This window comes from Dromiciops gliroides, chromosome 2 (genome assembly GCF_019393635.1).
Source record: "Dromiciops gliroides isolate mDroGli1 chromosome 2, mDroGli1.pri, whole genome shotgun sequence".
In the NCBI taxonomy this organism is placed as follows: Eukaryota; Metazoa; Chordata; class Mammalia; order Microbiotheria; family Microbiotheriidae; genus Dromiciops; species Dromiciops gliroides.
The window spans coordinates 651,099,254-651,114,810 of NC_057862.1; the positions used below are offsets into that span (position 1 = coordinate 651,099,254).

Below are 15,557 nucleotides of genomic sequence, written 5' to 3' on the forward strand. Positions count from 1 at the left end.
AAGGTACTGTCATCATCCTGACGGTGAGAGTGCAGGTATTCAAGAGGCAAGGTTGAGCAAACACTCCTTCCTGCTCCTGCTAACAAAGGTTTTCTATGCCCAAACCAGTAATCTACCCACGGTCTTCATACTCCAAGTCATATGTTCCTTCTATACTTCCCTGTTTTTCTACCATCCAAATCACCCTTACTTTGCCCTTCCCTACAACCACCACTATAGTTAGTATCTTCCTATAAAAATAAAGCAAGCAAAGCCACCAAATAAAGTAATTCTGACCAGCTCTCCTCTCTTGTACTTTGCCATTTGTAAACAGAAAGGATATGTGATTTCACCTCAATCATATAGAACTAACATTGTGCTTTGTATCTGACCTAAGTATTTTGACTTTCTAGTGTCTTCATTGACATATTGTATTGGAATGTATCATTTTATTACCTCTCCTTTTTGTTTACTAATAGGCCTTATGAATCTTCCCATGTTTGTCTGAATTTATATTCAACAATTTCTTCAGCCATTCTCTTCTCTTTTCACACATCCTTTGTTTCCAGCATCTTACTATTACAAATAGTGCTGCTGTGTTTTGTTCCACATGGGACCTTTCTTTTTGACACATTAACCTCCTTGGAGTATAAACCTAGTATCTGGACTGCTGAATTATAGGGTATAAACAGTCAGTAACTCTTCTCACATAATTTCAAGTATATTTCTGGAACTGTTATTTGTGCCAATTCACAGCTCCACCAACAGTGAATTAATGTGCCTGACTTCCCATAGCTCTTCCAACATGGGCTTTTTCCATCTTTTATCATCATTGCCAATTTGACAGGTGCAAAATGATATTTCAGAGCTGTTTTCATTTGCATTTCTCCAGTGATTTTGAAGATTTCCTCATATGCTTGTTGATAATTTGTGTTTCTTCTTTTGAAAACTTTGTCCTTGTATATCCTCTCAGATTCTGTTTCTCTTGTTAAAAAGATGGCTCTTTTTACTGAATTTCTGCTTATTTCCCCCTCTTTATTCTTTGTGGCAAGATAATGATGCCTAAGCATCCCTTGTCCATGACACATAAAGTCACAAAGGGCTAAGTATTTCTCCAATTATTTAGATTTTCATTTATTTCCATAAACATTGTTTTGTTGCTGACTTGATAAATTAGTCCTTTGTATGTTTTAATAACATACTTCACAAATATTTTACATATTTTATAGTTATTTTAAATGGAATTTTTCAATACTTTCCTTTGTCTTCTACTATTAATAGTCAGAAATGTGATATAGACATGGATTTATTTGTATACTGTTAAAAACTTAGAGAAACTGTTGCTTTAACTAACCAGTTTTTGTTATTGTTGATTCTTTAGGGTTTTCTAAGTAAATAGTCATCTTGGGAACAGCTAGCTGGCACAGTGGATAAAGCACCAGCCCTGGATTCAGGAGGACCTCAGTTCAAATTTGGCCTCAGACACTTGACACTTACTAGCTGTGACCCTGGGCAAGTCACTTAACCCTAGTTGCCCCACCCCCAAAATAGTCATCTTGCCTATACATAGGGATAATTTTGCTTCCTGTTTGTGAATTTTTTCCTTTTCTTATCTTTCTAATACAGCTAGCATTTCAAGTACTAAGTCAAATTATAGAGATAGTGAATATCCTTGTTTAATCCCAACAGGAAAACTTGCTGTGTTTCTTTTCTTCCTTACAAGTCATGATCACTCCTGGTTTTAGATCAATTCTTTTGATCCTTTTAAAAGAAAGGTCCTTTCATTTTTATACTTTTTTGTTTGTTTGTTTGTTTTTGTGGGGCAGTGAGGGTTAAGTGACTTGCCCAGAGTCACACAGCTAGTTAGTGTCAAGTGTCTGAGGCTGGATTTGAGGTCAGGTCCTCCTGAATTCAGGGCCAGTGCTCTATCCACTGCATCACTTAGCTGCCCCCCCCCCATTTTTATACTTTTTAACATTTTTAACACAAATGTGTCCTGTATTTTATCAAATGCTTTTCTTTCATTTGTTGATTATGTAGCTTTTGTTGATTTGGCTATTAATGTATTAAACTATGCTAATTATATTCCAAATGTTTAATTATATTTGTATCCTTGCTCTAAATCCAAGTGGGTCATAATGAACAATTTTTTGGTTATGTTGTGGCATTCTCACTATTAAAAATGTTTTTCAGATATTTTGTATCAACAGTCATTAGTGATATTGGGGTGATTCATTTTTTGCTTTATCCTTCCATGGGTTTGGTGTAAGGACCATATTTGTGTCAGAAAAGGAGTTTGATGCAGTGCCCTTTTTCTGGTCATGCCTCTTCTCATCTAATAATAGTAGTAATAGCAATAACAGTGACAACTAGCATTTACACAGTGCCTACTATTGAGCCAGGCACTGTGCTAAGGGCTTTACAAGAATTCTCTCATTTGAGCCTCACAATAACCCTGGGATGGAGGTGCTTTTATTATCCCCATTTTACATCTGAGGAAACTGAGGCAGGCAGATGAACACATCCCCAGGGTCACATAACTAGTAAGTATCTGAAGCAGAATTGTAGCTCGGGTTTCTAGAGTTCAGGCCCAATGTCATGTTGCACTGCAATGTTCTCTGGTATTTGTGAAGGTGATTTTTTTTAACCCCTAAGTATAAGATTTTGCTTTCCTCCTTGTTAAATTTGTACGAAGTTTCTTCCAGCCAGGAATGCAGATTTCTTCTCAGATGAAATGAATAGATTTTGAGGTCGGGGAAGCTTCCTGATGAATCAGGTTCTCTTGCTGTAGTCGTATTCAGGCTTTTTAACCCAGTTTTGCTGTTCTCTGCCTTTCTCAGCCGGTGTGGATTTTTGAGTCAAATGTTCCCAAGACAAGCCTCCCATTTAGTGTCTGTTTTGTATCCAGCCTTTCCCTAGGCTTTATGGCTAAATTAATTTCAGTTCAACAGACGTTTATGGAGTGTGTTTCATTGTCGTAGGTACTGGGTATCCAAAAGACCCCAAAGAGCGTGGGCATAACATATGACACAAGGAGGAGGGAGGACAGTGCACTGATAACTGGTGCTATGAGAGAAAGCGTCACAGAGTAAGGAGCATCTGGGTTCATCCCTGCAGAGTTCCAAAAGCCAAAAAGAAGGAGGAATGTCAGATGAAGTATCAGGATTGGAGGACAGTTTACAAGGCCACTCTGGTTAGAACATGGAATACATGAAAGGGAAGAGTATGAAATAAGGCTAGAAAGGTAGGCAGGGGTTGGATTCTGCCTTAAATTCCAGGCAATGGGGAGTCTCTAACAGTTTTTGGGCAGGAGACATCACATGACAGATCAATGTCTTAGGAAGATTCTGTAGCCCTTGAGTGAAGGATAGGCTGGAGAAGGGAAAGACTTGATGCAGGGAGAGGAACAAGGGTAGTGTTTGGATGAGTGGAGGGAAGGAGCTAGCGATGAAAGACCTTGTCAGTGGAACAGATGACTGAATGCGGAGGAGCAAGGAGAGGGATGAGTCAGAGCCATCTCCAAGGTGACATGGCTCAGTGATTGGAAGGATGGTAGGACCTTCAAAGTCATGCGGAACTTAGGAAAGAAAGACACGGGTTTGGGGGCAAAGGTAACGAGGTTCATTTTGGACATGTTCAGATCAACCAGTCAACCCACAAACATTGATTAAACACCTTCTGTGTTCTTGGCACTGTTCGAAGTGATCCATACACATAGGCAGAAGGATAACAGACCCTGTCCTCAGGAGCTCAGAAGTCATGGGAGTGCTGGACTCGGAGCCTGCCAGTCACTGAGCAGCTGTACTGTAGTTACTCTGAGCCACATTTCCTCATGATGAGAATAGGGCAGTTAGGTGGTGGTGCAGTGGATAGAACACTGGGCCCAGAGTCAGGAAGACTCCTCTTCCTGAGTTCAAATCTGGCCTCAGACACTGACTAGCTGTGTGACCCTGGGCAAGTCACTTCAGCCTGTTTGCCTTAGTTTCCTCATCTATCAAAGGAGCTGGAGAAGGTAATGGCAAACCCCTCCAGTGTCTCTGCCAAGAAAACTCCAAATGGGGTCACGAAGAGTTGGACATGACTGAACAATAACTGAGTAACAACGAAAGAGAGACACACGGCATCTACTTCTCAGGGTTGTTGTGAAGATCAAACGAGGCAAGAGCTCTAAAACTCTTGGCCAACCTCATATCAGGTTTATGTAGGGCCTTATATGAGGCCTTTCTATCAAGAGTTAACACAAAATAGATAGAAAGATTATTGGGAGGGCTGGCTCTTCCTCCATCACCTGGAATATTTGGAAAGGCTTCGTGTAAAAGGTGGCATTTGACACGATTCTCCAAGAAAAGTAGGGTTTCTAAAAGGTAGAGAAGAGAAAGAAACACTTTCTGGGCCTAGGGATATGCAGGGCCCAGGCACAGAGCGGGAGAAGGAGAACCTTTGATGGGGAGCGGGAAGAAGGCCAGTCTGATCTGATTGAGGATTCTGTGAAGTGGACTAGCGTGTGACAAGGGTGGAAATCCAGGCAGGGACTGGTTGGCTGGAAGTGCCAAACTGAGGGTGTGTTTACATGTTCCTAGAGAAACTGGAGTGGTACAGTTAGCTCTGTGCTTGAGAAAGATTCTCCCAGCAGCTCTGTATGGAAGGGTTATAGCGGCAAGTCCGTCTCAGTACTGTAATGGGCCGGGCACAAACCTGAACACCTCCAATCAGATCCAACCCCACGATGCATTTGGGCTGATGGATGACTGATGGAGGAATGTGCTGTTGGGCTTCCTCCACCTCTCATATGAAGGCTCCCCCCAAACACTCCACAGTATTACCTGTCCAGAAGTCATGGCCAGTCACTCAGCCAATCAGTGAGCTTCTTGGGGGAGGGGGGGCAGAATGAACCCTTGTTTACATCCACGCTCTGAGAGGATGGGGGATGGATGATGATCACAAAGGGTGGGAGGAGATCCAAGGGAGAGCAGAAGGCATGTTAGGAGAGGATGTTCATTAACATGAAATCTCAGCTGCATGGAAGCAGAGGAGAACTTAGGGAAGGCCTTTTAAAAAGATGCCCTTCAGGGCAGCTAGGTGGCACAGTGGATAAAGCACCAGCCCTGAATTCAGGAGGACCTGAGTTCAAATCCAGCCTCAGACACTTGACACTTACTAGTTGTGTGACCCTGGGCAAGTCACTTTAAAAAAAAAAAAAGATGGTCATCTTTAGGACAATAGCTTGAGGAGATGATGTGGTCGGATGAAGGCCAAGCTGTAACTGCCACAGTGGCTTGGTCACAAGGCACCACTCTCTGGAGGAGGCTCAGGCCTGGAGCCCCTTCACTGTCCTTCCCACACCTTGCCTGACATTCTTGGGTGGGACTCCAGCCCCCTTCGTCTTTTGGCCCCTATACCCTCCTTTTGCAGACCTCAGCTTTCCCTTTCTTTTAAACCCAGAGGTGGGAAGGTCAGGCTGCCCCTTCCTCTGGTGCAAATATCAGTGTAGCAGAAATGCATCTATGTGTCCTTCTTGCTGGGTTTTTTCCAACTGAAAATATTCCTAGTTATGGCTCAGAGAAAAGGATTTTTTCAGGGTGGGAAGGATATGTTTATGGTCAGCAGGAAGAGAGCCAATAAACACGAAGAGATTGAAGATATTGGGGGGAGGGATGGGAAGGAGGGCGAGATGAGGAGGAATTCTCCTAGGCACAATAAGGTAGGGGACTGAAGGCACAAGTGGAAGCTTTGGCCTTGCAAGAAGGACCATAAGCTTTCTTGTTCCCTTTTGAAAGATGTGTAAATACGTGCTAGAATCCATTGTTGTCTTTGCATCATTAGCTCTTCATTTATCTGATGCTTAAGCCCCTCTCAGGGAGGAACTTTGTCCGAAATGTAAAGTAATACCCAGAATTCTTGAATTGATCTGGAAATCGTTTGTTCAGTTTCATTAAAAGTGTCTAGTCTATCTGTGATACAAATTATGTCATATAATTTTTTAAATTGTTAGATAAAATAGTACTGGCCATCTTGCCTGTTGTTCTATCATTATTAGTAGAATGTTTAATCAATGGTAATCCATTACTTTAAAATATCACCAAATAATTTTTTCACCAACATAGCTAATATGAAAATGTTTTGCATGACTTTAATTGTACAAATGATGTGTTGCGGGGCAGCTAGGTGGCGCAGTGGATAGAGCACCGGCCTTGGAGTCAGGGGGGCCTGAGTTCAAATCTGGCTTCAGACACTTAACACTTACTAGCTGTGTGATCCTAGGCAAGTCACTTAACCCCAATTGCCTGACCAAGAAAAACCAAAAAAAACAGGGGGCGGCTAGGTGGCGCAGGGGATAAAGCACCGGCCCTGGATTCAGGAGTACCTGAGTTCAAATCCGACCTCAGACACTTGACATGTACTAGCTGTGTGACCCTGGGCAAGTCACTTAACCTCCATTGCCCTGCAAAAAAACCCCAAAACCATATGCTTCTTGCCTTCTCAATTGGGTGGGGGAGGGCCTGGAGGGAGAGAGAGAATTTGGAACTCAAAAAAAAATTTTTTTTTAAATGCTAAAAAGAATGAATGAATTTTTTTAAAAGATCCCTAAGATTAAAAAATATTAGGGGCAGCTAGGTGGAGCAGTGGATAGAGCACTAGCCCTGGAGTCAGGAGGACCTGAGTTCAAATCTGGCCTCAGACACTTAACACTTAGTAGCTGTGTGACCCTGGGCAAGTCACTTAACCCCACTTGCCTCACTTAAAAAAATATATTACTAAGATTGTTTCACAAAAGACTGTTCTTCTTGACACTCAGGAAAATTTTGTTCCCTATTTGGTAATGCACTAGAAGTTTTGTAAATATTTGAAAAGCTTTACCTCATTGTTTTCAACATGCTCATAAGTTTTGATAGGTAAGCTTTTCACATGTTCTAGAGACACTGGGGCAGGATCACATGATAAATAGTGATGTAAACAATATTATATCCCTGTTGGTTCCCCCAACAGAAGCATCACTGTGACTAGCTGAAACAACAAAGTCTGTAGTTTGGTCTTTTGAATATTTGTTTTTGCATGTGTGGGTTTTCTGAGAAAAGGGCCCCTTGGGGGAATCAGGGAGATAGTATCTCTTGGTTCTAAGAACTTGGAGGTTAAGTTGAATCTTATGCATGCTTAGTGCCTTCTGACTTAGTTTTCTCTTTTTGTTTATTTCTTCACACAGATTGATAGAACTCCATTCTCCCGACAGCAGAAATACTTTGATCCTTCGTTGCAAGGACACTGCAACCGCCCACTCATGGTTCATAGCCATCCATACCAACATCATGGCTCTTCTCCCACAGGTGTTGGCTGAACTCAACACCATGCTCGGTGCTACCTGTACAGCAGGAGGCAACAAGGAGGTCAAACACATCGCCTGGTTGGCAGAACAGGTATGCCGAGATGTGGGACCTTTCTTGGGCAGGCTTAGGGTTTTTAAACGTTCTATCCCAAGCATCTCTGGCCAAACATTAGTTATTCAAAGGATGATTTGTCCAGTTTGGGGTTACTTAGACTCTTGTCTTCTCTTCCATCTCTGTGTATTAACATCTCTACCGGAAGGGTAAACAAGGGTAAGTGAAGTCATGTTAATACATTTTCTACTTGGGAAAAGATTATTTGTATGACATATCATCAATAAAAACCTAATATCCAGAATATACAGGCAATCGTGAAAAATACCAAATTATAGCAAAATATTCATAGAAGCTCTTGTTGTGGTTGCAAGGAACTAGAATCATAGTGATTTCCCATTGATTGGAGAAAGGCTGAAAAAATGTGGCATGTGAATGTAACGTGATATTATTGTGCAATAAGAAATGATGAATATGTGGAATTCTGGAGGAGAGTGTGGGAAGGAACTATGGCATCAGTAACACATTTTTAAATATAAAGTGGATGTGGCGGAAATAACTTGGGGTTTGGATGGAGTCCGACAATCCGGGTGCCATCTACTACTAACCAGGCACCTTGGGCAAGTCACCCCAGGTCTCCACTTACTGGTCAGGGATGTGGGCTTGAATGAGATGTCCTCTAAAGACCCATCCATGACCCTGTGAACTGCTTGTCATTAAAGCTGGCTGAGGGCAGTAATTAACATAGCAAGTTTGGGGGTTTGTGCATTTATCAGTGCTACCCAAGGACTCAGTAGGCAGGGTAAAGATTTCACGGCTGTTCACCCACTTTGGCTCACTTCTTATATTTTAAACTGCACCGTGGCATTTATGATTCCATTCTGAGGGGCAGCCAGGTGGTGCAGTGGATAGAGAACTGGCCCTGGATTCGGGAGGACCTGAGTTCAAATTTGACCTCAGACACTTGACATTTACTAGCTGTGTGACCCTGGGAAAGTCACTTAACCCTCATTGCCTTGCCCCCCCACCCCACCCCCAACAAACAAACAAAAAGAAATATTTGTTATTCTGTTCTGAAAAAATATCCCTTGGAGCAGCTAGGTGGTGCAGTGGATAAAGCACAGGCTCTGGATTCAGGAGGACCTGAGTTCAAATTCGGCCTCAGACACTTGACACTAGCTGTGTGCCCCGCCCAAAAATATCCTTTGTTATATTTCACACAGAAAAACATATTTTAAAACTTTACTTGTCAAATAAATGGTCATCTAAGTAAGACTTTGCTAAAGAAATCTTGTCACCACAACTTTTTTTTTAGGTCCTGATCATTTTAAGGGCCTTGGGCCATAAAGAAAAAGCAACTAAATATCTCCTTTTTAATCTGAAAGCTGTTTCTCTACAAGGTAGAATGTGTTTCCTTGACTCAGGCGATAACATTTGGCAAAGATTTCCTATTGTAATAGGCAGACTTTATATTTTCATTGTCATCAAGAGAGATGGAACGGCTGCTGCCCTTCTTGAAGCTGTCAATAGTTTTCCCCACACATCTCAGTAGGACAGTCTGGCAACTTGAGAGGGCTCCCACAAGATGTTATTGAGGGCAAGAAGTCATCCAAATTGGTGGCTGAGCCAGGTGTCTTGGCCAGTTGTCAAAGGAAGATCCAAACATTGGACGTGTTCCTTCCACAGGCAAGCTCAAGCAAGCATTTCATCCTTGACTGTTAGGCAAATAGCCACGACCTGGTCTGCAGCGTGCCATCGGTTTCTTCGCATCCTAAGTGCTCACTTTACTGCTTTGGTGGAGCCAGTCCAGTCCCTCTGGATACCGAAGTTGACAGCTTGACTCATGTCCAACTCCAAATGAATTGAAATGCCTAGAAACACCTTCATTTGGTGCTCAGATTAGAATCAGTCTTAGCTGGGCTCCTTCTAGATCATGATGGGAATATCCTTCCCTCTTTCTCTAGTTCTATTTGGGGAAAACTGGGGGTGTGGAATCAGGCCTTGATGCTCCCCTGAGCTTTGCAGATTTGCCCCTGGATCCGTATCCAACCAGCTTGAGGCAAGTTTCTGGTTATAGTATTCATTTGCAGAGGGCCAAGCTGGTAAGGATTTGAAAATCCAGGCTAACTTGGGTCATTCATTTTCCTAAAGTGTGAAACTTGATCTTAGCCATAGCCATGTGAGCTGGTGTGGTTGTTATGCCAAAGGGAAGTACGGACAGCCTTGGGAGGAGGTATTGAGTATATTTGGTTCCTTCTCCACTTCCTTTTGGATTAGTAATTGTTCCCTCTTGTCCTTTCCAAAGGCCTGTGTCAGCTTTTTGTCGTTCCTAAGATAGCAATGCAGGCCCAAGTCCTGTGCCAACTTCATTCTCATACTGAATTTCCAATTTAGCCTGTGACCTTAGATCCAGCCCCTTGCCCCTGGACTGGTTCAGCAGGGCCTCTGGGTTTACATTCTGTCTTCTATCTAGTCAGGGTCCAGGTTGGCTTCCTTGAGAGTCAGACCAATTGTTTTCTGTTTATTGTCACATAATATTTGCATGGCCCAGTTTTGAGCAAACGTAATTATTTCTATTACATATGTTTGATTATTTTTAACATTCATTTAAAAAAATGTGAAGGGGTGGCTAGGTGGCACGGTGAATAAAGCACTGGCCCTAGATTCAGGAGGACCTGAGTTCAAATCCAGCCTCAGACACTTGACACTTACTAGCTGTGTGACCTTGGGCAAGTCACTTAACCCTCATTACCCCACAAAAAAATTTTTTTTTAAATTTGAATTCCAAATTTTCTCCCTCCCTCCATCCTCGCCCCCACCCATTGAGAAAGTAAACAATATAATATCAATTACATAAAACACATTCATGTTTAAAAATAAAATGTTCTGGGCATCAAATATGGAAAAAACAGATAAACAAACAAACCTAAACAGGTGCTTCCAGACTCAGTGACTGGTAAAAATTTCCTGTCATGGTCACCGGAGGATCCTGAAGCTCCCGTTGGCTTCCATCGTCAGTCTGTTGTTGCTGACTTCACCAGATAGAATACTTTCCTGGCCCTCACGTGTCAGTCATAGTAGCTACTGATAGCATGGACAGATCTGAAGACAAAAGTGAGCTGCTAAAGGACCTGATGCTGCCTTGTGCACACGGGGCTTCAAGCCTTTTTGCATCTCAAGGGGAAGTGTTGGTTGGAGATGTTTAGATCCTCCCCCACATTCTTGGCAGCTAAACTCCCTTTCTCATATGGGTTTCCTTCCCTACGGTTTGAGTGTTGGTCCAAATGCCAGTTCTTCCTGGGAGATTACCTTCATCTGTGCAGTCACTTTGTTCTTCAATTTGTATGGTGAATTCTCTAAGTTCTTGATTAAGTTACGATTTTATGGGTATAGGTGGTCTCCAATGTGACAACTATGAACGAATGATTGAATAAAACGTTTAAGTGCTTACAATGTGAGAAGCACTGTGCTAAGTGCTGGGAACACAACAGAACAGTCAGACAGTGCCTGCTCTCAGGGAGCTTACAAACAAACATGGAAGATTTTATCTGTAAGTCAGGTGGAAAAGTCCCATGGTCCTTAGGGGGCAATAGCAAAAATGGTTAACTTTTTTCAATCAGCAAAAATCTGCCTTTTTATCCCCTTCTGAATTGAGGGGAAAAAAAATTTTAATCCCTGTTATAAACAAATAGTTGAATAAAACAAATTCCTACATTGGCCCTATCTAGAAAAAAATAATGTCTCTTTCTGCACTGACTCTTTCAGCTCTCTGTGAAGAAATGGATCCTCTGCCCCTTAAAATACCTAAGTTTTTCAAAGTTGTTGTCTTTACAATATTGTTTTTATTATATAGATTGTTCTTCTGGTTCTGCTCACTTCATTTTATATCAGTTCATTTAAGTCTTCCCATGTTTCTATGAAACTATCCCATTACCATTTCTCTAACACAATAGTTTCCCATCACATTCATATACTATAATTTGTTCAGTCATTCCCCAATGGATGGGCACTCCCTCCCCTCTTCCCTTAATTTCCAGGTCTTTGATCCCACCAAAAAAAAAAAAAAAAGGTTATACATAGTTTTGTATATGCTTAGAGTTCATTTTGTTGAGGAGTGATCCATCTGTTAATCTACTCTATTTCCTTATGGAGTGAAATGTATTTCTGATCCCAGCTCTGTGTGTGTGTGTGTGTGTGTGTGTACTTCCCTCTGCTGACTAGTTCAGATGAGAGGGAGGCTCAGTGTCGCCCAAGTTTCCCATGACATCATTGTTTATATAGACTTCTACTTGTGCACCTCAATTATGAGATACTTTTCCTTTTCTTTCCCCTTTACATTCTTCTATGAAGATCATCACAATATAACAACCATTCCCAGACCTCCATCTAATTAGATGGAGGCTCCTGATGATGATAGGGTTCAGAGGGGACACATGTATCAGCTTCCCATGTTAAAATGTAAGCAGTTTAGGGGCAGCTAGGTGGTGCAGTGGATAAAGCACCAGCCCTGGATTCAGGATGACCTGAGTTCAAATTTGGCCTCAGACACTTGACACTTACTAGTTGTATGACCCTGGGCAAGTCACTTAACCCCCATTGCCCCACTAAATAAATAAACAAACAAACAAGTAAATAAATAAAATGTAAGCAGTTTATCCTTGTCTGTGCCTGTTTGTCTTTTTTGTGTTTATCTTGACTACTGTGTTTGCTCTTGAGAGTTTTTACACATCCCTGGTCTTTTAATCTGGAATACTTGAAGGTCTTCTGTTTTGATCAAGGTCTGTTTTCCCCCTCTGTGGATTATACCTGGCTTCCTCAGTTATTTTTGGTTGTAACTCTATCCCTTTTTCTTTTTGGAATATAGTATTCTAAGCTTTACCTCCTAAATCATGTGTGATCCTGACTGTGCTTCCTGGTACTTGAAGTCTTTCTTTCTGGTTGCTTGCAATATTTTTTCTTTGACCAGGAACATCTGGGTTTTGCCTCTGATGCTCTTGGGGGTTTTCATTTTGAGATTTCTTTCAGGAAGTGACCGCTGGATTTTTTCTGTTTCTACTTTGCCTTCTGGTTCTGAGAGATCTGAGCAGTTTTAAGACTTCTTAAAATATGATGTTTGGGCCCTTTTTTTGGTCATGACTTTCAGATAGCAAAATGATTCTTAACTTTCTCTCCTCAATTTGTTTTCCAAGTCAGTTGTCGTTGTTATGAGGTAGCTTACGTTTTCTTCTGTGTGTTTTTTCCTCCAGTCTTTTGACTTTGTTTTGATGCTTCTTTTTGTCTCATGGAGTCATTTGCTTCTATTTGACTCATTCTGATTTTCAGGGAGTATGTTGCTTGGGCAAGATTTTGTACCCCTTAGGCTAAGCTGTTGATTCTCTTCCCAATCCTTTGTTACATAGCCCTCATTTCCTTTCCATTTGTAAAATGAAAAAAATCTTGAAATAAATAATCATTCCTAGTTTCTTTTCCCACTCCTCAGTGACCTGGATCAGTGAGGAGAGCACTTATACCTGTCAAATACCTATAAACAGAGACCTGAAAGGATCGTGTATTTATTCACTTTACTCCATTATTAGAGAGAAACCAACACTTAGATTCTGAAGGGCCAAGGAATAATTGCTTCTTTTTCTTTAACTTTACCTGAGGAAAAGTTCTTTGTCCTCAAGGTGGATATTGTTTCCATTGGCAAATACTTTCCAGACTCCCACATTTTAAATGGAATAAATAAATTGAACTTAGATGTTCCAAAGGCACATACTTCACCCTAAATTGTCTCAATCTTCTCTCCCCCAGATCTAGAGAGAATTATTGAAATTTTTATTGGGTTACTGTTTTTTTCTTTTTATGGGGAGAAAAATCTTCCTTGATCATCTTTTTTTTTTGTCTTGGGATGCTACATGTCTTAAGGATCAAGGCTTTTGGGTCAACATCCACTTAGGGGAGGACCAATGAATGAATACTAGAAGCATCTTTAGACTTGGAGGCTTGGGATAGTGGTAAAAACAAAGGATTTGAAGTCAAAAGGCCTGGGTTTGAGTTCTGGTTCTGACACCTTTATTACATGTGGGACCCTGGGCAAGGGGAATTTTTACCTTAGTTCTTTCATTCACAGAGTGGACACAAAAATCATTGTAGTATGTACTTCACCAGGTTATTTTGAGGAGAGTACTCTGTAAACATTAAAAAGCCTTCACCATGTGAGCTCTGTGTGTCAGACAATCAGTCCTAGATCTGTAGTTTGGGAAAACATCAACATTGTAGTTCTTTCTGAAGTCCATGATTCTGAGAACATAATCATCCTGGCACACTTGGCAATAAGATTCACAGGACTAAATTTTAAGATCATCACTAGATTTATACCCCAATGTAGTGTGGAAATTTATTTTGATTTGGGGACTCTACCTTTAGGCTGAGATTAGAAAGCCTTAGGCCCTCAGGGTCTCTTCCCCTCCCCCTCTGCTTCAGCTGAGCCAAAGAGCCCCGTGGGCTGTACAAGACGCCAGGTCAGACAGCTGGGGGGGGGGGGAAGCCCCCAGCTCCCTCTGACCTGAGTGGAGGTATCTGAGAGATGCTGGGCTCTGGCATAGCCTGTGCTGAGGCACGTGAAGCTGGATCACCCCCCCCCCCAACCAGCCGGAGCCCTGGCTGGAGGATTAGCTTGGTCTGTGGGGGTGCAGAAAGCCCCGAGATTTGAGTGGAGAGAAGAAAAGGTATATATAGACCTGGGAGTTAGACAACAAGGGGCGGGGTGGACGAGAGAGGCTGAGAAGAGGTTCAGACAGACAAGAAGAGGTCAAGAGGAAGCTGAGGAGATGGCCAAGATTGGAGACTAGAGACAGGTCTACAAGGACGCAGGAGAAGACGAGAAGGACTAGGAGCAGAGAAAAGAAAGGCCGAAGGGCAGACTGACGGAGCAGACAGACAGAAGGTCAGTGAGAGAGAAACCCAGGGGTTCAGCAGTGGCAGTAAGGAGAGGAAAGTTAGAAGCAGAGGGATTTACAAAGTGAAAGGGACTCGGAGTTAAATAAAGGACCTGAGTGCCCTGAGGCGAGAGGCAGCTAAGGCCCTTATTGTATTAAAAAAGTTCGAGGCACAGCAGGTAGGAAAGAGTAGAAAGAGACACACCTCAACCGTGGTCAGGTTGTGCATTTTATTTCCCTGTATTCTTTTTTTTTTTTTTTTTTTTTGGTGAGGCAATTGGGGTTAAGTGACTTGCCCAGGGTCACACAGCTAGTAAGTGTTAAGTGTCTGAGGCCGGATTTGAACTCCAGTACTCCTGAATCCAGGGCCGGTGCTCTATCCACTGCGCCATCTAGCTATATTCTTAATTTTAAATAGTATCTCATAAATAAACTCTGCTTTGGTTATTTAGTTAAGAGGCTTCTTAATAAACGGCCCATATTAAATTAAACACAGTCAGATAGCCAAACAGTCAAAGGTCCCCAGATTAGTCCTCCAGTCAGATTAGCCCCCCAAATTAGCCCTAGTCATCAAAGATATTTCTACAGTAGTCAATGATAAGAAAGTCCCCATATTCACCAAACTGTTTATAACAGCACTTTTTGGGGGAGGGGGGTGCAGGGCAATGAGGGTTAATTAACTTGCCCAGGGTCACATAGCTAGTAAGTGTCAAGTGTCTGAGGCTAGATTTAAACTCAGGTCCTCCTGAATCCAGGGCTGGTGCTTTATCCACTGTGCCACCTAGCTGCCCCTAGCATTTTTGATGATAGCAAAAAATGAGAAACAAAGTAGATGCCCATCAACTGAGAAATGGATAAACAGATTGTGGTACATTAATGTAATGGAATATTACTATACTATAAGAAATGATGAGTATAATGAATTTTAAAAAGTGTGAACAGATTTACAAAACGTGTGCAAAATTAAGTAAGCAGAACCAAGAAAATATATACATCTACCACAATACTAATAGAACAACCACAAAACAATCAAAAGTCAATTACAGGGGGGCAGCTAGGTGGTGCAGTGGATAAAGTACCAGCCCTGGATTTGGGAGGACCTGAGTTCAAATCCAGCCTCAGACGCTTGACATTTACTAGCTGTGTGACCCTGGGCAAGTCACTTAACCCTCATTGCCCAACAAAAACAAAAACAACAACAAAAGTCAATTACAAAGAATAAGTATGGCTCTGGTAAATAGACATGAGAAGGCTCCCTCACCCTATCCCTTTGCAGTGGGAGGAG

At 42.0% G+C, this 15,557-nt stretch overlaps 1 protein-coding gene across 1 annotated transcript in view; it reads left to right on the plus strand.

Annotated features, from left to right (window-relative positions):
• SNTB2 (syntrophin beta 2) overlaps window positions 1-15,557 on the plus strand; it is a 122,017-nt gene that overhangs the window by 73,290 nt on the left and 33,170 nt on the right. The window contains exon 3 of the mRNA XM_043981133.1: window positions 7,181-7,391. Coding sequence (XP_043837068.1) covers window positions 7,181-7,391 — 211 coding nt within the window. The remainder of the gene's footprint in view (window positions 1-7,180; window positions 7,392-15,557) is intronic.